The sequence below is a fragment of the Fusarium mangiferae genome (genome assembly GCF_900044065.1).
Source record: "Fusarium mangiferae strain MRC7560 genome assembly, contig: FMAN_scaffold015, whole genome shotgun sequence".
Classification (NCBI taxonomy): domain Eukaryota; kingdom Fungi; phylum Ascomycota; class Sordariomycetes; order Hypocreales; family Nectriaceae; genus Fusarium; species Fusarium mangiferae.
The window spans coordinates 1,223,112-1,245,497 of NW_024573935.1; the positions used below are offsets into that span (position 1 = coordinate 1,223,112).

The 22,386-nt window shown below is 47.7% G+C and overlaps 8 protein-coding genes across 8 annotated transcripts; 4 read left to right on the forward strand and 4 right to left on the reverse strand.

The window, feature by feature from the left end:
* Window positions 1–279: 279 nt before the first annotated feature.
* On the forward strand, window positions 280–4,913 carry FMAN_13036 (uncharacterized protein; the record flags this gene model as incomplete). Its single annotated transcript, XM_041823548.1, has 9 exons — window positions 280–363; window positions 476–772; window positions 828–1,026; window positions 1,092–1,199; window positions 1,294–1,305; window positions 1,358–1,414; window positions 1,814–1,864; window positions 2,028–2,225; window positions 2,281–4,913. 9 exons carry the CDS (start codon window positions 280–282, stop codon window positions 4,911–4,913), a joined length of 3,639 nt encoding a protein of 1,212 aa, XP_041689117.1.
* Window positions 4,914–5,369: 456 nt separating this feature from the next.
* On the reverse strand, window positions 5,370–6,963 carry FMAN_13037 (uncharacterized protein; the record flags this gene model as incomplete). The annotated part of the gene is made up of 4 exons (XM_041823549.1): window positions 5,370–5,539; window positions 5,587–5,970; window positions 6,013–6,070; window positions 6,124–6,963. The coding sequence occupies 4 exons, from the start codon at window positions 6,961–6,963 to the stop codon at window positions 5,370–5,372; spliced, it is 1,452 nt and encodes a 483-aa protein (XP_041689118.1).
* Window positions 6,964–8,107: 1,144 nt separating this feature from the next.
* FMAN_13038 (uncharacterized protein) lies at window positions 8,108–11,694 on the forward strand (the record flags this gene model as incomplete). Its single annotated transcript, XM_041823550.1, has 8 exons — window positions 8,108–8,370; window positions 8,432–9,035; window positions 9,089–9,179; window positions 9,230–9,898; window positions 9,965–11,181; window positions 11,238–11,318; window positions 11,485–11,507; window positions 11,574–11,694. The coding sequence occupies 8 exons, from the start codon at window positions 8,108–8,110 to the stop codon at window positions 11,692–11,694; spliced, it is 3,069 nt and encodes a 1,022-aa protein (XP_041689119.1).
* Window positions 11,695–12,075: 381 nt separating this feature from the next.
* FMAN_13039 (uncharacterized protein) lies at window positions 12,076–13,432 on the reverse strand (the record flags this gene model as incomplete). The annotated part of the gene is made up of 3 exons (XM_041823551.1): window positions 12,076–12,148; window positions 12,202–13,207; window positions 13,258–13,432. 3 exons carry the CDS (start codon window positions 13,430–13,432, stop codon window positions 12,076–12,078), a joined length of 1,254 nt encoding a protein of 417 aa, XP_041689120.1.
* A 1,330-nt stretch (window positions 13,433–14,762) lies between these two features.
* FMAN_13040 (putative UGA2-succinate semialdehyde dehydrogenase) lies at window positions 14,763–16,407 on the reverse strand (the record flags this gene model as incomplete). Its single annotated transcript, XM_041823552.1, has 4 exons — window positions 14,763–14,899; window positions 14,948–16,201; window positions 16,251–16,338; window positions 16,384–16,407. The coding sequence occupies 4 exons, from the start codon at window positions 16,405–16,407 to the stop codon at window positions 14,763–14,765; spliced, it is 1,503 nt and encodes a 500-aa protein (XP_041689121.1).
* A 449-nt stretch (window positions 16,408–16,856) lies between these two features.
* Window positions 16,857–17,743, forward strand: FMAN_13041 (uncharacterized protein; the record flags this gene model as incomplete). Its single annotated transcript, XM_041823553.1, has 4 exons — window positions 16,857–16,893; window positions 16,939–17,183; window positions 17,231–17,434; window positions 17,480–17,743. The coding sequence occupies 4 exons, from the start codon at window positions 16,857–16,859 to the stop codon at window positions 17,741–17,743; spliced, it is 750 nt and encodes a 249-aa protein (XP_041689122.1).
* A 575-nt stretch (window positions 17,744–18,318) lies between these two features.
* On the reverse strand, window positions 18,319–20,135 carry FMAN_13042 (uncharacterized protein; the record flags this gene model as incomplete). The annotated part of the gene is made up of 5 exons (XM_041823554.1): window positions 18,319–18,644; window positions 18,692–19,079; window positions 19,126–19,669; window positions 19,724–19,998; window positions 20,064–20,135. 5 exons carry the CDS (start codon window positions 20,133–20,135, stop codon window positions 18,319–18,321), a joined length of 1,605 nt encoding a protein of 534 aa, XP_041689123.1.
* Window positions 20,136–20,595: 460 nt separating this feature from the next.
* FMAN_13043 (uncharacterized protein) lies at window positions 20,596–21,757 on the forward strand (the record flags this gene model as incomplete). Its single annotated transcript, XM_041823555.1, has 5 exons — window positions 20,596–20,884; window positions 20,931–21,089; window positions 21,139–21,461; window positions 21,511–21,580; window positions 21,624–21,757. 5 exons carry the CDS (start codon window positions 20,596–20,598, stop codon window positions 21,755–21,757), a joined length of 975 nt encoding a protein of 324 aa, XP_041689124.1.
* Between the last annotated feature and the right edge of the window lie 629 nt (window positions 21,758–22,386).

Consider the following 22,386-nt stretch of genomic DNA (forward strand, 5'->3'; position numbering starts at 1 on the left):
CCACAGTGTTAGGAAGTGCAATTTCGGAGCCTGATTCCAAGTCCTACTACTTCCAAAGGAGGTTAAAAAAAGTCTTACACAATAGCGTGATGCTGCTCCAAAGTTATTCTGTCCTCCCTCGTCACCCCCAGTGAAGATGAACATAGTGGAGGAGGGAGAGACTTGTTCTAGTAGATACAGAATTTGGGGTCAGATTAATCGAATGAATTATTCATAATGGATTGCTCTTTTCATCCACTGCGAGAGACATCATTATCATTCCCCGTATGGCAGTATACCATGATCGACGAAACTTTGCCTTCTGAAAAACAACTCAAAAAGTTCTTCCAAAACGATGTTTTGTGCTGGGAAAAAGCAAATCAGGTTAGTACAGTGGAACGACAGCCTGCACCAGTAGCGCCCTAAAGCCCAATTTATTAGCCTTAAACACTATTTTCGGTGTCACTAACCCATCTGCTATTAACAGTTGCTTCAGAAAACATGGGCGCCAAAGATAAAGAAGAGAAACAAACTCAAAAAGAGAACGCAAGGTGCAGAAGTAGATATAACGAATCAAGCTCAGAACGATACTCAGACGGTACAAACTGTGGACGAGCTTATTCAAATAGCAAAAGAGACATATGGCAACTACCAGAGGCAAAGAGGAGCTGCAAAGGTCTTTTTCAACATTGCTTCATATTTTGAGAGGCACTCCCAGGTCATCGATGTTTTCATTCAACAGGAGCCGAAATTTACAGCACTTGTCTGGGGTTCGATACGCTACCTTCTACAAGTATCTCTTGATCCTGACTGTGTAGACAGTGTACACAGCAGCTAACGAAGGACAGGTGGTCGTAGATTGCAAAGAGGCGTCAGAAGTAACGGCGAACGGCATATTTCTCATTGCACAACATGCGGAGAGGTGGTCAAGAATGGCGAAAAGTTTCGGGGATAGACAAGGAGTAGAAGAGGCCACGGTAGACTTATACTACCATGTTCTCGACTTCTTGCACTCTGCCATTGAGCGCTTTCAACGAGATAGGCTGGGTGAGTTGGACTTTTTATCTCTTCGAAGCACCCAGCTTGGGCCCCAACGCTAACCCCCACGGCAGCTAGACTTCAAGCGTCGTTCTTCAATAGCGCCAGACGAGAGTTCGAGGCAAAAGTCGCTAAGTTGCGAGACGCAGCAGAAAGGTTAGACAAGGAAGTAGATTGGGAAGGTAAGTGTACCTCCCTTGAAACAGCTAACATTATTCCTTTGTTATTGATCGCCCTCGAAACATGCCTGACTTGGCTGACCATCTACACTCGTAGATAAAGAAGAAAGTAAGGCTGCATAACGAAAGGACTACATGTTCTCAGTTGACTGGGTGTACAGACAAACAAATAAGGGCAGAGATGTTAAGAATTCTACAGACATCCGAAACATCTATAGGTATGTGAAAGCAAATTACGTGTCTCATTGCCCTCCCCTATCGCTTTATGTCGATCAACTATTCTTCGCACCCAAGGTTTTGCCTTATCTCGCCCCCTGTATGGTCAGAAACCTTGTGATTATTGACTCCCAGTCACCTGACTCATTCGCCCCAGCCTAGATTCCCCAGGGTATCCCAAGCTGCTTCTGGCCCTCTTCACCCAATCATTCCACCGCGGAGCTATCTACGCGTCAAGTGTTTCACAGCAGCTTTATTTGCCGCCGAGATCCGGTATTGAAGCTCAGTGATATATCAGTAGTTTTTTTTCAATATCACCTGAGTTTCTGGCCAGATCGCCCTACCATCACGCTAAAGCACCTGAATACGTATGACCCAGAGCTGACCGTATTTTCTATCAGAAAAACCCAAAATGATTACCGAGGCAATGTTGGCGTATGATGTGGAAAAAGGTAAGATAACAGAAATCTAATTACCTCATCACTTTAATTCCGAGATTCAATCGAATCACACTGTCGTGAGCCATAAACTATACACCAGCAAAGGAGGACTGATGTTATCTTCGGTTACGTCATTAGCGATGACGAGTGAGCTGATGCTTACATTTCTATGCAGGAGCTCGGGAGATGAGAATGGACACCAGCCAAATTTACAACTGCATCAGTGCACTGGCTAGTCCAGTTGCCAACCGCCCGAAAGGCCTTGATGTTGCAGCATCGGATGCTCCGCCCAAGTGGCTCACTACGCACCCAACGTACCAGAAATGGCGAGCAGATAGATTCCCGAGCCCACTTTGGATAGTGGGTAAGCCAGGTATGTACTAAATCGATGATGCACTAGGAAGAATGACCAAACAACTATATTATAGGCGCGGGCAAATCAGTACTCGCCCATCAAACTTCCAGTTCCTTGTCTCAATCAGGGCACACCGTCTTCACGCACGCCTTCCAGTGCAACGTGTCCTCACAGAAGCGGGGCAGGGCCAGCCTTCCAATTTCAATCCTTGCCCAGCTTCTTCCTTCAACATATCCAGTTCAAGACTTTCAAACACAAGTTCTTACAAAGCTTGTTCCTTCATATAATCAGTATAAGCCACGATTTGAAGAATGTCCCTTTGAGCAGCTATGGCCTCACTGTGCCACCCTTTTAGAGAAGGAGGGAGATTTTGTATTGCTCATCGATGCTATCGATGAATGTAATTTCAGCAACCATGCGCAAGCAGGTGAGCTCCTGGAGTGTTTTCAACAGGTCCTGGACCGCACAAGCGGAAAGATTATTATCTTTTCTCGCCCTAACGATATGTTTGGCTTCGGAACCTCGTCGGAACCCCACATGAATGAGATCAGAATCACCGAAGAAGATACCATACCTGAGATTATGGCATTCTGTGCTTCAGCACAAAGGAATTTGAAATTCACAGATGATATGAAGCGTCAGGTGACCTTCCGACTCAACCGCGATGCCAACAACTTTTTGTGGGCTACAAAATTCCTACAGCAGTTGGCAGCTACTCGCAAGACGGCGACATTCAATGCAATTGTCGAAGACTGGCCCAATGATATCTGGGGCGTTTACACCAAAGTTTGGCTGGATAGGCTAAGCAGCCTTGATGACGAGAATAAGTCAATTTGTCAGGAGATATTTCTAATGTTGCTTGGAGCTCGAAGGGGATTTAAGATGGATGAATTGGATGACGCCCTTGGTTTAATTCCAGACTCGGGCATTGCCCAGTTTATTACTTCAACGCATTGCCAACCTTTGATTCAGGTTGCTGATGGCAGTGTGAGTCTCAGTCATGCTTCTGTCCGAGATTTCCTGCTTAGTGGAGCACTCGGTGACATCAGATTCTCCAAATCAGGCCCCGACGCGACTTTGGCTCGGAAGTGTCTTGAGTTTCTCATTAGAGAGATATATGGAAGTCAGGACCGCATCGGTCAACGTCTGAGGAAGAATATTGGAGCTGGTGTTTCCGATCCTAGTGACGACAAGAGCTTTTACGAATATGCTGCTCGCTACTGGTACATTCATCTCACAGCCCTCTCGGCTCCGGACCAAAGTTTACTGGAACTCGCCAACAAATTTCTACATCTACTCAACTTCGCCTACTGGGCTGAATACTCGGTCACGGATAGTGGTGACTTTCAAGCCATCCGGTCAACAGAGATTACTTTGACGGTTTGGTCAAAGAGTTTGACTCACCGTGACAGATCTCTGATACACCTGGATGACTACTTTGAGTTCCCTTACCGAAATCTTGCTACAGTCTTCAAAGAAAATGAAGAAGACAAGGAATTACAATGGCTAGCTTTGATGCATCTTGGGTTCTACTACTACGATAAGGGAAGGATGACTGAAATGGCAGAAGTTCGTAGGAAGGTCGCTGCTGGGCTCAAGGATCTCCTTGGACCACGTCACCCTCTAGCGCTTCGAGCGTCTGCAGATGCAACATACACATTTCTTTTCAACAACAAGCTCCGGGAAGCCCAGAGACTCTATGCCGAAATAGCCAACGTCCAGCGTGAAGTTGGAGGTCCAGATGATGCCAGTTCCTACTTTACACTTGTTTTCAAGGCTCAGGCTGAATATCTCATGCTTGACTCGCCGAAAGCACTGAAAACACTTACTGATTCTTTGGAGGGTTTCTTTCGTATCCTAGGTCCGGGGAGCAATGGCTATCTGATAGCTCAATTATGGTATGCTGTTGCTAATGCATCAGCTGGTCATATTGAACAAGGCATCAAACTACTCGAGTCTGTGCGTGACAAGCGAAAGGAACAGTATGGGCCGAAGGACTCTTTTGGAGTAACTACACAGATCTTCCTGGGAGATTTATACCGAAAATTGGGCTCCGATGAGGGGGCTCTGCAGAATATTCAGCCTGCACTTGGCTTTCGACGTAGCTTCTGGCAACTCTCTCACTTTTTGACGCTCGATACAGCTCTTGTGTTGGCAATTACATACAGAGATTTTGGTCAACAGGATGAATCAGCTGAAATCATCGAAGAGCTTGAAACCAACGGGGGACTGGACAGAGAGCAAAATATAATACGAGCCTGCCAAGTCAAGCATATGAGGGCTCTGTGGTTGTTCGAGGATGGACAACTCGACAAGTCTATTGGGATACTGGAGTTATTACTCATCGAGATTGACGAGAAGCACAATAACAGGGCCCTGCAGTGGATTCGGCTCGACCTTGCATATATGCTCAGATACAGAGGAAGAGATGGCGATGAGAATAACGCAAGCTCACTCTTTGATGGTATTGTTACAGATGATGCAGATGATCCTGATGATGAGCCTGATCCACCAAGATGGCTGGACATTGCGGAGCGGGCGCTTAAATTGCTACGGAAAGGGAATACTGACGGAGCAAATGATCTTCTCGGGAGGGAGAAACTGCGTTGGGCTCGTGAGGAGACTTTGTGGATGTGGTTAGGGATGCCGGCGGCTGATACAGGATGCATGAGGCTGCCAAAAGGCTTGGGTGATGACAATATGTGACTCATACACTACCTGTGACTAACACATTCTTTCTTAACTTCTAAGAATAAATTGATACTATTTCGATTTACGTCCGTTACTAAGTCGAACCCCAGACAGTACTGTTGGACTAATACAAGGTTATATAAATACAAGTAGCCTTAGCTTGTTTAAATAATTGTTCGGTTAATTTCCCTTATGCAGAGAAAAGTAAATGTTACCCAAGTCGTTACTTAGTATATTTACCAAAACACCACTACGGAGTGAAGTACCATATAGTAATAAGGCTGAGGGTTTTAAAAGAAGCTCTATCGCCAACTTCAGGGCAAAGAACACAGCAGGTGACTTTCCAACTATTTCCTCGTGATGCTTGAGATAAAACCTTAGCTGAGAGGTTAGCTATTTGTGTTTGTTTCGAACCACTCCTGCTTGAGGCCTAAGAATAAGGAATAATGACCACGAGATCCTACAATTTGACTAAGATGCTCGTCGACTCTGGGAAGTGCCATAAGTATCCATCTCCTCCAGCAGGATTCCCAACGAAGGATCCCACCCAAAGAACTTCTCTACCAAAGCCATTGTTTTAACTGGAGCTGCAAAGTCGCACCAGAAGCCTTCACTCGTTCGACACATGATCACAGCACGATCTATCAACCAGTCAGTATCTTGAAACTCAACACGACAGTGCAATTACATCTCAACGGCGCCTTAAGCGTCTTGCTCTGTCCAAGAACAACCATCTCTTTCCTATGGCTCGACAAGTCATAGGACTTTGGCGCAGCCTTGGTGAAGTCAATGCCCTGCCATGAACCACTCCAATTCGAAGAGCTATAGAGCTTATGGTGAGGTTCGCAGATAAGCATGACCTGATTCGCCTTGGCGAGTTCTCGGAGAGTGCTAACTCCAGCTTTGATATCCGATTCCTCGAGTGCTTTGTTAACGGCTATTCGGTTCTGAAGCGCAATCTCGTCTAGCTCTGTTGATGGCTTGATAGCGAAGTTGGCTGTTGCGTAGTGGACCGCATTGTGAACAAACCCTTCGCCTTTCTCGCCTTGAAGTTCGGGGATACGGTCTCGTACTAATTTGTTAGCTGATGTGTTGAATGAATAGGTCGACTTACAGTTGATGGTTGAGGAAAGCGAAACGTCGTACTTGATTTCGCAGTTGATCCTGGCAAGCTATTTGGCGTCTTTAGCAGGGCAGGATTGTTTCTAGGTAGTTGATAGTGTACCTTTGTGAAGATGGCAGTAATGATATCACCGTTGCTGATCTCACTCGCCAAAACATGCTTACCATCCAAACGTTCTCTCGCCTTGTCTCTCAAATTTTGCACTACCTGTATTGGTAGAAAAACGAGTCTAGACTCCTCTTTCTTGTCTTTCCACAAGTCGAGAGCAATTCTTCCAATCACCAACGCCTGATCCTTGATGCTGCGTATACGCATCCGTCCGATCCGATCACCCCGGCCAGCTTCGATGTTGGAGAGCTTTTCACTTCCCAGCACATCATCCTTGTACCCGGTCATCTCTGGCGGCGTTTTCCCATCGATGACAGCAAGCCATGCCTTGATGATATTGGCCAAGCCGCCCTGGTCAGCAAAGACATGCGGTACACTCATCGCGAGAGCTGCTCCATCCGAAAACTTGGTTAAGTGGACATACAACAACGGCGAATTAGGCGGCTCGTCTTTTCGTTCATATGGCCAGTCCTTGGGCCTCAACCGGGCGTCAATCGTCTCCATATCTGGTAAAAAGGCTACACCATCGCCTGGATGTAGAATCTTTGATAATTCATATGTCTCACCATAAGAGTAACCAGCGCTGACGGATGACCATTTGAAGAGCTCGTAGTCATCTGAAAAGACATGCGGTAAATGATACTCCAGGCGTGTATCGCCGCGAGATGGGAAAATACGCGCCCCAAGTTTCCGCCAATGATTTCTGATCAGCTTATCTAGACCTGTTTTCAGGGCCTGCTCGTCGAGAGGATGGTCTGTGATGAAGAATGTTCGGGTGCGGAGATTGGGGATCGGGTTGGGCTGGTCGCTCCACGAAACGGGTATTATCTCCATTTTGATCAGCAAAGTTACACAAATTGCTCAGTAGTAGGAAAAGAAGTTGAAGTGATTGAAGAAGATGGATTCGCGACACGAAATTAATCGGTCTGTGCTGGAGGAGCAGCCGGATTTCCGTGTCGTGTCAGCTCTAGTCCGCATCAAGTTACTCTCCACGTCTCACTGCCTCAAAAGCTCTGGAGAATGTTACCTCTCATTCCCTGAGCCCTGCCAACATGTAACCAAGCTATTATTGCTATTGAATAACAGGCCACTATTTTGTTGGAAATAAATACCCTGAAACCCTTTCAACTGATTGACATCCCATTGCTTGTGTGACGAACAACGATAAAGAGGGTTTTGGATTGTTTAAAAAGAAGCAGAAAACTATAATAAGGCAAGTAAAAGCGGTAGGACAGTGCTGGTTCAAGGTTGGCAGCAGCGAGTTTGATGGTAGTCTCGGAGGCTTAATGAGGTCAAACTTACAAGAAATAATGTGAATAACTTTTGCTTTTACTATTAATTCTTCGACTCATTATTAACAAAAGCTCCTAGGATAAGGCACCTATTCTGTAATCCATATAAAGTTAAGTAACTCGCTGCATCTAATAACAATTCCTGATTCACACTATATTTTCCAGTATGCTTTTGAGGTAATGCTCCGTTTGCAACAGAGCTTTTCTAACTAACGATAGGACTGGAAGTTAGACAGAAGGTTATAATAACTGTTCCTTTTTTTCCCTCTTTTGATGGGCCTTTTTTTATATTAGCTTTCTATATTAGCTTTTAAGATTTACCTTAAAGTTGTATTATTTTCTACAAACTTCAGCGGCCGATTGTCCAATTCTGCCTTGGCGGGTGCCTAAGGGAGTCTGCCCTGAAGAGTGCCCCTCTTTTCGCATCCCTTTCCCCCCTCAGCGCTCGTCAGTAAAAAAGTATGACTAAGATTATCACTTCTGATAGTGGCTAGGACGTGCATATCATAAAAGTAGCTGTGCACCTTTCTGACACATGCAACTTAGAGCTAACGGCAACACAATCATCACATTTTTGCTTCAACCCGGTCACGCACCCCGTCGGTGTCTTAACCGTCATCCTTAGCAAAGTTCGCTCATAAGCTGCTCTACGAGTTATCCTCAAGCCTCGACTCCTTCGGCTCGCTATGGATGATGTCTCGGACCTCGTTACGTCGCCCTTTAATGACATCATCACGCAAGGCCGGACCGCTGTAGAGAATGCTGGCGGTAATGGGTATATGCTGAAGGCTGCCCAGAGCCTCATCAAGGAGGGCGACCGTGCTCTTAACAAAATCGAGCCGCTCTGTCGCATGCTCCTGGACAAGCACGGTCTCAAGTTCCTGGACTTTCTTAAGGAGAATGGCAAGTCTCCCCCATATTTCGCTGTGGCTATAGTTGCAAACATTTCGTCCATATCACTGAATAGACTCTGACTGACATGATTGTGAAGATGCAATCGCGGACCTTAGATCCGAATTGAACGACCTATTGTGGGAGTTTGATGATTACATAGAGCCTGATGATTTTGAAGCCGAAAAGTTTGCGGAATTGGAGACTGTTGCTCGCAACGCCGCCCCCAAAATCTATGATATCCTCAAAGACATGAAGCTGGAGGTCCCCACTGAGGACAGTCGCCCACGCATCTCTACAAGACCTGTTCTACATACATCTTCAATACAAAAATCGCCCCCAGAGTCGGTGAACTCGGACCAGAGCTCTGTTTTCGACCACAGCCGAGCTGACAGGATGAAAGTACTCTTCACAAACCGACCAGGGTCCTCCATCTCGACTGAAGACACTAGCACTAGCACGGCTGAACTGAATCTCCCTTTGGCCAAGGCTCTGTCGATGAACAAGGATCAGGACGTTGTCAAACCGAAACAACCCACGGAAGTCGATTTCCTTCCTATTCCTATTGAGTCGGACGTGCTGACTACCCTACCCCCACCGAATCCCTTCGCTGCTGACTGCAAACTCAACCCTCAGAGTTCCTTTTATATACATAAAGGATTTTGCGATGGCGCAAAGGAGACCATTAATGGAGGAACTGGATTTCAAATAGTCGTGAAAGCAGTATGCATCTTCTTCTACCATATTTGCTTATCGAATTCTGCTGATCAACGTAGGGTTTCACTTCCAGGACAGTGATTGCAAGATGTACTAAGTGTAACTTTGAGCTTGACTTCAAGGAGGTTAATCTAGACATCAACAAATCGGGTATGTCGAATGGTATAGCCAGAATTCTCGAAATGCTGACTGTCTTGCAGAGCATGGAAATTACGTTATAAATGGGATCGGTTACCGCCTCCGCTTCCTCCAGAAGAGTCATCTGCCAACACGACGCTCAGATGATGTTATGTACGGGTGTATTTTCTGCGTCCATCAAGGTCAAACCCTTCATGCGAGCGATGCAACTGTATTTTTCAGCCAAAAGGCGCTCTTTGCTCACTTAGCTCGCCATCCTCGACCTTTACCGGCGATTCCAGGGCTCTTATTAATCGAACAGGACGAGGTTCCAGATCAGTATGAAAACGACTATGACTTACATTTCAAGTCACCGGTTGAGACGCACCCAGTATTGGCGATGTCTGAGGATATTGGCAGAATGCCTGCTGGGGTATCCAAAGAAGCTGCGAGAAGATTATATGGCCAGCGGCTCGTGTATGATCGAAGTCAAGTACTTGAGCTAGCTCAAGGTGCGAGGGTCGTTGGGCTCTCATGGCCCCTAAAGTATCGCGGCGAATGGTGCCTTGGTTGGCATGATGGGGTATATGCAGCTTTGCCGATGGACATCATAAGGCTAGACTTGCCACGATTTAGTGATGTTAAAATGGGTGGGACGAGCCTAGTCAAGGCAACCGCAAGGTGGAAATTCAATATCAGGGATACACACTGGCTTATGTTTGAGAAGGATGAGGTCATCAGGAATATCGGCTGTAAGTTGCCTGCCGGCGAATCTGTTAATCTTGCATATAAAGTTTCTGCATCTAACATTAGTATAGGGCTATATAAAGACTTTTGGTGCTGGTCAGGTACAAATGCCAATGGCAAATCGGGCATCTTTCCTCAGGCGTTCATCGATATAGGCACGCTGCGGGACTCTGATGGATCTGGCCCTAGCCAGGCAGACCGGGAGGGAGCTTTAAATAACGAGAGGAGCAAGAACACGTCCCTTCCTACTCCGTCGCGATCTTCGTTTTACAAAAAGACCGGAGCTCGAATACCTGCAAGAACCACCTACTCAGCCAGTGGCAGAAAACTGCCACCCCCTCTGACTCCAATCACCAGTGCCTATACACATGATGACACATCAACCTGGGACAATACTCAAGCAGAAGCCCCACCGCTGACCCTGGATCAACAAAAGGCAAAAGACTCTAGAATTCAAGCCCCTACAGCAGCGAAAGGCTTAGATCATCTCAAGAAGCCAGGGCAAGCCACAAACATGGAGTCCATTAACGAAGACCTTTTATTAGACATGAAACTTGAAGAAGTGCACCAGTTTGGCAAATGTTGGACCTGCAGCCCCGTTGACTGTGTTTCAACGGACAAGGTGCCCATTGCCATTTCGGATGTCCCAGTTGTCATCCCTGTTGAAAGCAGGTACCCGCTCAGAGCACCAGTCACGCCACCGCCCGATCCTCATCCGAAGTTCATTGATCCGACGAGGCAAATACCAGACAACGTAATATCAGAGATCTTTAAGGTTTATGAAGATTCTCTGGGCTTTTACCTTCTGATCAACGGCCAGCTTCAGATAATCATTCCGGATGACTTTGACTATCAGTACGCCCTTTCACACCGGCCCCGGGAGTTCGGTGGACTGGAGGTCACTTATATCATGGAGAGCATGACTCCTACTGCGGGGATTACTGGCCAAGCCTCGATGGAAGTGCCTCAAACCCTGACAAATGCCCCAATGCCAACACAGTCGGCTCCAGGTGCCAGCTCAACAGCTAGTCAATCATCTGCGGCACACATTGACGCCATGCTTAAGCTGACTATTGGAAGCGCCATGCAGGCATCGGTCAAAGGTACCAAGCTAAAGGACCGTTACGAGGGTCGAATCGGTCTCATGACAAGAATGGGAGACAGGACTTTCGTGACAATACCTACACACGTCGTCACCTCTGCGCTTACGGCAGCGAGGTCGGCTTCGTTCCCGGGAGATTCATGGATTAACGACGTACAGATAGTTTCCAGTAACGGCAACAAAGAGGTAAAACAACCATTATGAAGACATACTTTTACTGACTCCAGTCACCATTGGTTTAGCTAGGACCCATATCTGAAACATTTGACCCAGCCGCAAGCCATTTTCCCCTCGGTTTTCTCCACGACATCAGCTTAGTTGACGTATCGAATGCCCCAATCGAACTCGTATCAAACATCAAAACCCCTATCCCAACTGAATGGCTCTCGAATTCTGGTTGGCAGGAAATCAGGTATCGCACAACGAGGCTTCACCTTCTCCGGCATGTTTCCACGGCACCTTCAAGGCAAGCAAACATCAAGAGTATAGGACTATTGGAATGTCAATGCCAGGTATGTCTCCATTTGTCCCATCTTCGAATCCAGTTTCTCCCGATGTCACTGACCTATTGAGCTTAGGCCGTTGGACAAGGAATCTTCAGAATGCGGCAACCACCGAAAACCACACGCTTTTCTCTACGACGCCCTAGTACGAGCTCAGATGCGACGCAAGATTCAGAGGTCTGGACCGGTCTCGTAGCCAGGTCTCTCTTGTTTCGAATCCATCCAGATTTCCGGCCTGACGGGGCCCAAAGTGGGACAGCCCTGTGCACAATGGAGGAGCTCGAGGATGGAACCACATGTGCCAAGGTGGCTGGATTTACTTCTTTCGTTCAAGATGTGTCTGTCGTTCAAAACTTTGACTTGGAGGGCCCAAGACTGTACAGCAGGTTGGAGCAGGGGCGTGTAGCTTTTTATGGGGCCCTTCAAGTCCCTGAAGCATTGAGAGAGAGGCATCACATTATGTGAGGTTTGTTGTGTATATGGAATCTATAGCGTATTACCTATGCTATCGTAAATATTTCTTGAACAGGACAATTTGAATGCGAATCTTTACCCTTCTAGTGCCACATGCAGAGCTTTATGATCCGGACACTTGTAATGCCCCCAAGACAACTTGTACCATAGTGAGCGCGAGAATAACTGTTCCGAACCTAGTCATTGCTGTTAGCAACATCAAAAGATCGATAAGGAACTAATATCTTACAGGAATGTCCAATATTGAACCGTGTCTCGTTTATCCCGTAGCAAAACCCAGAAGCTCCACGGGCGCGCTTCTTGCAAGCATTTCTCGAGAGCCAGAATTCGCGGCCAGAGATTTTCGAACTCGGTTTGATCCCACCAGGTCGCCTCCCGTCCAGCCAAAGTATCAAGCATGGGGTCGTAAGGTAGCTGTAGCTGACTATGACGAAATCGGTCATTACGTCGTCCCACGCGAGAGACCTGGCTTTTGAGCATGCGTAGTTCACGACTTTTTAACCGTTGTGAAGAGCAACTAAGGCACCAACACCATAGTCGAAGCCCGATGAAGTTTTCGACATACTTGTGTATACGGTTTGGAACGATCGGGTTAAATAGGTTTGCGTAGGATGATTCGATCTCATCGAGGAGGTCGGCAGAGATGCCAATAGTGCCAAATACGTTGAGACTTCCTCGATGCAGTGCACATGGAAGGGCAAAAAGCTCAAGGTACTTCTTCTGACCGCGTCTAGATAGTAAAAGATGGCGGGACAGGTTGTCCGTCCATATTAGACGCACCCGGGCCAGAGTCATGAGTTTGGATAGATTGAGGTCCCTAGCTTCGATGGACAGTGACTCGATTAGTCCAGCCGATGAGTGATTGGCAAATGAAGGACTCAACGAAGACATGTCGTCCAGTTCCAAATCCGGCTGCGTAACGGATTCAATGGGAGGTAGGGCTTCCCGAGAATTTGGGATCAAGCCGGAGCTTCCGATCAGATTAAACAGAGATTGCTGCATAGGCTCAAGGTCAGATTGGCAATTTGAGGCCACCTGAAAGATATGTCTCGGTCGTCCATGTAAAGGAATAAAATACGTGCGCATCAATGTCCATGAGCCAAGGATGAGCAGAACTGCATCCTCAACTGCGATCTTACGAACTTTAGAGGCAGGAAGAGTGTCCTGAAAGTAGGTGTGCTGACTATGATTCACAAGAGAATCTATATAGCTTTGAACAGAAGACTCGTGATGTTCTGCTAGAAATATCAATCCCTATCCTAGAATGGACAGTAGCTCGACTCACCGATAAAGAATGTCACAACTTCGGCAAACAACTGCACGAATTCATTCTTGGTTCGTTTTCCTGGCCAGCATCCTTGGATATAGTTGAGATAGGGAACATAAGTGGTCTGTTGTCCATCATGAAAGCCGAGGGCGTGGGCTAAGTCGTCCACTGCATGTCTTGCATCGTCGCCCATGGCCGCATGGAAGCAAACTCCTAGAAGATGGTTGATATGTAATGGAGGAGCGTGATGTTCATCGGTGTCCATAAGAGTTCCGGATATTGAGTTAGCAAGTCTGCCTTGCAGTTGCCTCGTCGCCTGTAGGCAACCCCGCTTTAATTCGATGAACTAATGGCCGGATCTTGACTAAAGATAAGCCATAGCTTTTTCAGACCAGATTTTCGAGATCGGATAAACACCGGAACTGGTGTCACTCTAGTTAGAGAAGGAAAATGTAGAAATTGGGAAAGGTAAATATTAGTCAACCACTCACTGATGCATCAGTGGAAAAGCATGGATATACTTTTGTGTACATCAGTAATCGCTGAGGCTCCGAGCAGTTTATTATGTGAATTCAGCTGTAATCTAGCGAAACAGATGTAAAATGAGTGCTATATGTGCATGAAGGAGATTGCGCGTTGTGTATTTTCAACCGCCATGTCTTAGAGTCCTAATACTCCGCCACAACATATGAGATTAAAATTATGATCTATAAGTACTAATTTAGCCAGGCTTCATGCGTGCCCTGTTATCTAACTGTGCTTTTTCGGTTATCAAGCAATATTTTATGCAAGCCACCAGCATTTAATGACAATAAATTTGTTTAAGAGTTTACTAGCAGGTTAAAGATACAGCTAAGCACTGCGGCCGAATGTGAATAGCTTCAGATGCAGAGACTAACCCTCTGCATCATCAGTTGATTTCACGTGGCTAGCTGACTAAAGTTGACTGGCATATCAATGTCAGTCTAGGCCCAGCTGTTATGATCAATGTCTCAGCACCATTTATATATGGTTGCGGGGCAGCTCTAGGCGGGGGAATGCCACTGGTATACCACCTGAGTCACTGGAATCGAAAGCCCTGGCGCAAAGTGAGACCGAATATCTTTCCATACTCTACTATTACCCCTATAGATAGATAAATATATTTCACGGCTCTATCAAGTGTTAAACAAGTTTATTTAGTTTACATTTTAAAGAAGCACTACCTGGAAGTGGGGAACATCTACTGCTTTGACGGAGTCCCAGCCAAACTGGCATAAATAATCTCGTCTGCTAGGAGTTCGGAGTTCAGCTCTGCAGGCTAAGAAACATACATCATGCCGAGATTGGATTTTACAATTTAACATTGTCGATTGGCTAAAAGATGCTCTTGTTTGTCTCAGCTTCAGCGACTTGACTAGATTGGTATTTGTTAGTTAGACACAGTCATCTCTTCACTTCCAACATTGGCCGGTGGAGACAATACTGACCGTGAGAAAGACTAGCTACTAACCCCCAGAGGAGCATGTGTGTTTCTCCACCGGCTAAACAAGCCCATGGACTGTGATAGTACCGGTCTTAGATATCATGTACTCGCTCACAGCTACATCCTTCCCAGCTTCCTTCCCATAACCTGACATCTTGATCCCTCCAAATGGTGACTCGGCCGCAGAAGAATTGCCTAATATCTCATCAGCATACGTCGCCAAGATCCAAGTAGAATACTCACCTGTGTTAAGTGCAATCATTCCAGCCTCAAGGTTCTCAAGCATTCGCCAGATACGATCCGCGTTCTTGGTAAATGCATAGCTAGCAAGACCCATCGGCGTATCATTAGCTACCTGAACAGCTTCTTCCTCTGTCTCAAATTTATAAAAAGCTGCGATTGGCGCGAAACACTCCTCGCAGGAGATCAGAGTATCATGCGGCATATCAGCGAGAATCGTCGGCTCAAAAAAATATCCGCCTTCGCCTCCCTTGGGAGAAGCACGATTACCCCCAGTGACAATCCGAGCACCTTTCGAAACAGCATCTTTAATAAGTCTCTCAGCTCGATCCAAACTCTCAGGCTTCGTAACGGGTCCAAGGGTAGTTCCTTCAGCAGCGCCGTGGCCGATGACATACTTGGCAGTCTCTTCAACGAAGCGCTGGAGGAACTTGTCGTATACCCCAGACTGCACAAGGAAGCGATTGACTGTGACACAAGCTTGACCTGCGTGGCGCCATTTGAGACCGACAAGTTCTCGCAGAGCAGCTTCGACGTCTGCGTCGTCGAATATGAGACAAGGGCAATTGCCGCCTAGCTCTAAAACCACTTTCTTGAGACCTGAACTGCAGTGGTTCGCAACCAGGGTTCCAACGCGAGTTGATCCTGTAAAGGTAACCTTCTTAACCAGTTCATGCTTGCAGAGCGCTTCACTCAGCGATGGCGTGTTTTCCAAGCTTGTCGGTAAGACATTCAGAACGCCATCCGGGAATCCAGCCTCGGTGGCCAACTTGGCCAAAGCCATAGCAGTGACTGGCGTTTCAGGCGACGGCTTAACTACCATGGTGCAACCAGCCGCCAACGCAGCAGCAGCTTTTCTGAGAACCATAGCAATGGGGAAATTCCACGGCACCAAGGCGACTGCGACGCCGAGGGGCTGCTTGATAGTGACTACTCGCCTGTCTGGGGCAGATGGGGCAAAGCACGTTCCTTGGATCCGCTCTGCCTCGCCTGCAAACCATGACACAAATGTCAGGGAATAGTCCATCTCCCCGATTGCCTCTAAATATGGTTTTCCCGTCTCATACACCAAGAGCGTGGCTAAATCGGCTTTATGCTCACGGATAAGAGCGTCCCATTTGAGAAGCCATTGGGCACGTGCTCGAGGGGATGTTTTCTTGAACGATTGGAACGCCTTGTGTGCGACGCGAACGGTTGCGTCGACGTCATCTGCTGAGTTGTTGGTGACTCTTGTCCATGGCTTATTGGTGCCGGGATCTAGATGCGGTGTCAGAACGGTGAGATTTCGTGATATGGAGGAGCTTACCGAGAACGTCGAAGGTTGACCCGGAAAGGCCGGGCTTAGTTTGGCCTTGGATGTAAGATTCGGTGATGAGGAGATCAGGACGATTGAGCTTCAGATGGTTAGTTGAGTTCAAATCACATTATCAGATGCGTACTTTGAACGGTAACGGGTAAGCCATCTTGTTCCCCCAAGCTTGGTAGGCAATCGACAATACCGTTTAGAGGTTGCGATGTAAATGAGTCAAACGGCCTGAGTAAGCGTTTTCTTTGTCTTCAAAAAGACCAAACAAGACTTCAGTGAAATGGGGCAAGTTCTATGAAAGCTTCTGGTTACTCTCATCATATGCTTTACCCTCGGGTTATGCACGTAAGAACTCGGTTAGTAATGATCATGGCAAGATTCCCCGCTTCTCGACCACCAACACAATCAGCGAGTCGGGTCATCGCTGCATGCCTAGAGTTCAAGCCACCTGCCGTACAAGGTTAAGATCTGCACTCTTTTCTGGTTACCCTTCGTGGTAGGGAATCAATTCTCACGAACGACGAACGTGAGGGGCAAGTATATGTATCACGTCGCTTCAGTCACCTCTCAGTGTCAATGCAGGTTCCAAAGAACTGAACAGTAATCATGGGTCGCTTAGATGGTAAAGTCGCTATTGTTACTGGTATGTACCTCATCGCATCTATGGCCACTACTGAGATAGAACCAGGCGCTGCGTCTGGCTTCGGCCAAGGTATCGCTGAGCACTTCGCTGAAGAGGGCGCCAAAGTCCTCATCTGCGACATCAACGAAGCAGCAGGCCAGAAAGTAGCTGCGACGTCTGAATCCTTCGAGTTTCAGAGTATGAACGTCACTAAAGCAGCAGATTGGCAAAGCGCTGTTGATAAAGCCGTCCAGCTCTGGGGCCATCTCGACATTCTGGTCAATAACGCCGGTACCAGCTATGAGAACAAGGCAAGTGATTGAGGCTCAATCGATGGGGGGTAAATTGACAGCGACAGAGCACAAATTTGGTCACAGAGGAAGAGTTCGACAAGGTTATGAGCGTCAACGTCAAGAGCGTCTTCCTCGGCAGCAAAGCCTTCACAGCCCAGGTCAAAAAGCAGGGTTCAAAAGGCTCAATGATCAACATCGCCTCCGTAGGCGCCCATCGACCTCGACCCGGGCTGGTATGGTACAACGCATCCAAAGGAGCAATCACAAACGTAAGTCATCGGCCCATATCATGCAAAGCTAACGCCAAGGCACAGGCGACCATGGGTCTTGCGGCGGAATATGGCCCGGATGGAATACGCGTCAACTCCATTTGTCCCTTGGCGACTATGACAGGTCTACTTCCTACGTTTATCGGGAAGGAGATTACGCCAGAGGTTCAGAAGGCGTTGGGGAATGTTCCGCTTGGGAGGATGGGGGAGATTAGGGATGTTGCCAAGGCAGCGGTGTTTTTGGCGAGTGAGGAGGCTTCGTTTATTACGGGAGTTAACCTTGACGTTGATGGAGGGAGGGCAATCTAGATAGCCACTCGTCAAATGAGAGAACAATGCAGTGAAACGTAAGGAGCATTGGGCAGTACATGCCTTTCTTCAAGCGGAAATGAGACAAGAGACACTTAAGACCCTGGAGCCCCCTATGCAGCGTGTCGATCAAAGAACCAGGGTCCGATTCCTTGGGTGTTGGTGAACATGTGAATGCTCGGCATTAGTGCTGTAACCCCAGCGCTCGTCACATTTGCCGCGTTTGGCTCCGAGAATTTGGCGGGGAAAAGAAGCCGGTGAACCGTTGAACTTTGCTGAAGTGGTAAGATTCAGCACTGGCATTTTCGGGTTGAAGATGCGGTGCTGGAATCCCAGGGGAGAGGAAAGGGTTGCGAAATCGTTCCTTGGCATGAGAGCCCCGTTGAAGCTTGACGTTTGACCTGGCTCTTCTGTCACGTTTTGGCTTATACATGCACTCGATGGCAGTGGTGAATATCTCTGTGCATAACTCTTAAACATGTGATAATGACCTGCCGGGCCATCAATGCTATCTCGATGCTATCCGTCCCTCACAATATCTCAGGTCCTATATCATGTGACAGGCGCTCGCCAGCTTACTGCTTGGTCGCGATGTACTGGCTACTATTACTAGAAGGGATCTCATTTGCAGCGTTACCCGGCGCCTTGTTGTCACCATGGATCTCGCCCATCAACTGCCTATCAATCGCGGCGCGCTCTTCATCTGTCGCATCCATGATATGGACAGCAACTTCATCCCCAAACTGTTTGCCAATCTCTTCCAAAGAAAGTCTAGCAGTCTCGGGCCAGAAGAAGAAAATGGCAGGGATGAAGAGAACACTCCAGCATATGACCAGGAGGAAGTATTTCCAGCCGACGGCATTGAACCCGATGGGCGCCGTCTGAAGAAGGATGATAGTAGCTGGGAGTGTCAGTATGTTGCTGGTTGAGTACGATGAGGTTACCTACCCGCGAATTGTCCAAATAGAGACCATCCGATGCCAATTGATCGGATCTCAGTAGGAAAGATCTCTGAGACATAAAGATACATGGTTGTGTTGCAGAAGGTTCCTTGGAAGGCGAGATACAAGAACATGAACAGCACACCGATAGCATTACCTGCCTTGTTGTCTGTACCGGCGTACAATGAGATCATGGCGCAGTAGATGGAAGTGGTGATAACGATGCCAATGAAGCCAGTCATGTACATCTTGCGACGCGAGTTGACCTTGTCATGTAGCCAAGCACCGCCAGGGTTGTAGATCAATCCGGCGGTAGTCAACCAGAGAGCCGATAATAGAAGCGGCATGTATCCAGTCTGGCCTAGACTAGTATACAGGATGACTGCGTAGTTGTTCTTGCTCATGTTAGTTTTGATATTTGCTGGAGGGACTGGTACTTACAATGATGAGAGGACCTCCAAACTCGGCACCCCATTGCGTCATGAATCCAATGAGCATACGCTTGCGATAGCTCTTCTTCTGGACCACAGCCCTCCATGGGTTTCCCCCGTAAGCCTCAAGCTTCTTTGCATCAAGCTCGAGCTGCTTCTCAATCTGATAGTACTCTTCCTTGGCAACCAGATCTTCAGGATCATTGGCTGACCTACGAAGACGAACCAGAACAGACCACGCTTCTTCACGGTGGCCCTTGGACATGAGCCACCGTGGTGAGCGAGGGATCCAAGGTGACCCGAGAAGCAAGACCAGTGGAGGGAAGACTTGGAAGGCTAATGGGAAGCGCCAGCCAAACTCAAGATTCTTGGAGAAGTAGACTGCGAAGCCAATCCACGAGGACAGCATGTAGCCAAAGACGAGAAAGATGGCGTGATGGCCTACGAGCCAGCCACGTGCGAGAGGACTGGACATCTCGGAGAGATACATCGGTGTCACGGTAGCCATGAGACCAACGCACATTCCCATAATCCATCGTCCAGCCTGGAACATACTACAACACCATTAGTCTTGACTTGCGACAAAGCTCGGCAGAGCGGGCACTCACGCAAGGTTCTGCGCAGCGCACTGAAGAATACCACCAAGAATCCCCAAAGCACAGCCAAACTGAATACTCCTCAATCTCCCATAGTAGTCGCAAGCCCACATGAGCACCAGACACGCAAACGCACCGCCAGCAGAAAAGAGTCCATTGGCCGTCGCAATCGCCGGTGTCGTTATAGTATCGTAGCCCGGCTCCCCATCAGCAGGAAGATTGAAGAACTGGTACCAGCCAGGTTGTCCGATTGTGCTCCCGATGATAGACGCTGCATACCCGTACGTCTGTGTGTCAATGTAAGCATGTTGCACTGGTAATTAAACGTTAATACGAGGTGGTCAAAACTTACGGTCCCGCCGATTGCGACAAAAGTAATGACGAGCTTGTTGTACAAGCTCGTCTGGTTCCCAGTCTGCGGCATTCTTGCGACGTGTACCAATTCGACAGGATACGGGAGCGAAAAAGAAAAAAGAAATAAAAGGAAAAGAAAAAAAAAAGTTAATTAAGCAGAGAAGGGAGAGAAGAACTGCGATCGGCGTGGTCTTTTGACAGTCACATTCTTAGTGCTACCCCAGCCCATGCAGATCACCGGGAGATGGAAGAGACGTGCCGGTTTCGACTGGCATGTCGCCTACAGGGATTGACAGCGTGGTTTACATGTTGTGACAGGTCTGCATGTTATTACCCACTTGGATGTAACTGAGAAACATGTAATTGCGACACCAAGCAATCCGTTAACCGATCCTTGTCTCACAAACCTCGGATCATGGCAGCAGCTGTGGAACATGCAGCTCCTTAGCATGAGGGGTACGCCATCACGATGCTATAAACAAGCTTCTCTACTGCATACTTTCCGCATCAATCACTCTACATCTCTCAAAATGGACCCCTCATTCATGGAAAAGCAATGGGACGAACTCCCCGATCCCAAACGTGTCTGGATAGGCCAACCGGGCAGCCGAGAAGAGGGCCTCGGCCGTCTCGTCCTCCTGACGCCAGAGCGGGTGGCTTCAGCCGCACAGACACAGATCAAGACTGGGATCCGCGTCAATCTCGGTTGGGATCTGAATAAGCTTGAGTTTGCGTGCTTTAACCGGCAGCCGTGCGAGCTTAAGATGGTGCCGCTGCTGGATGGCGTTGCTTTTGATGATATTTACGTTATGAATCCACGTTAGTATTTTTCCTGGGGTTTAGGGGTAGTGTTGACTTTTAGTAGAGCAGAGTAGTCAGTGGGATGGGCTGAGACACTTTTCTATGCCAAAGGAGGAGGGGAGTAAAGAGAGGGTATTTTATGGGGGGACGACGAAGGAGGAGATTTTGGATAGGACTAATGATCGTATCGGTATTCATCATTGGGCTCAAGAGGGAATAACAGGTCAGTCAGAGTCTCCAAAGTTCGTTTCATGTCTGATACTGTATTACAGGTCGCGGGGTTCTAATCGACTACGCATCATGGGCTGAAAGGAACGGCATCACCTACTCAACCTTCTCTCTACACACCATCAAACTCAGCGACATCCACCAGATCGCCAAAGAATGCAACATCACCTTTCAACGCGGCGACATTCTTCTCGTCAGAATCGGCGTCATTAAAGAATGGGAGCATGCTATGGATGTCAATGCCAAAAAGGCATATGCTGCTACGACAAGTCCTCAACACGCAGGCGTTGAAGGAACACTGGATGTGCTCAAGTGGATATGGAACACGGGCTTTGCAGCTGTGGCGGGCGATGCTATTAGCTGGGAGGTAAGTTTATGTGAGCAGTTTCATGTCACGGACTGATGGATGCGTGCAGGTATACCCGCCAAGTGAGGGGGGTGTTCTGATGCATGAGTATATGTTGGCGGGATGGGGGATGCCGATTGGTGAGTTACTTGTGTGCAGAGGTTCAAGGGCTAATAGGTGCAGGTGAATTGTTTGATCTAGAGAGATTGGCCGAGACATGCAAGAAACTGAACCGCTGGACATTCTTCGTGTCATCGACGCCGTTCAACATGAAAGGCGGTATATCCTCGCCCCCCAATGCACAAGCAATCTTCTAGGAAGTTTCTCTACTTTCACATGCCATATGCTACCACTAAATGATAGCTCATTACACTCTCAAACTATAGAATCGTATCATTATCGTTGCTTTTTCTTCCTTCCCTGAAAACTTTCTGCACGCGACAGCCAGTCAATCAGTAATTACATGTGAAGACAAGGATTCCTTACCAAATTCTCTCGTAACCGAGAAAAGAGAGGACGGCCCGGGGAATTAAACCGGCGGGGGGGTTAAACGGCGATCGGCAGTAAATGGGCCGAGTACGGAAGCGATGTAACGACGGGACGACCAACATGCATATGACATGGCGATCTTTTCTATCTCGAGAACTTGCTATCTGCCGAGGTTGGGGCTGAGTGGTCTAATTTCGGTAGCTTTTCTGCATCTTGTCTCTTCCAACTGTAGGATTGGCGGTTGAAATGCAACATTGCTTGCCCAAGGGACCTTGTCTCACAATGAAACCCCCACTGAATGCTGAAGATTAATATCTGATGTTATGATCGTGGCAAACCAATCGTATCCTCCTCACAGGCCTTCGAATCTGATATCCATGTCTCCCGGAGGAAATCTGGCCCTGTTGTTTTAACTTATACGAGTATTGATCTCGGTAGTAGGCGAGGAACTTTCTCT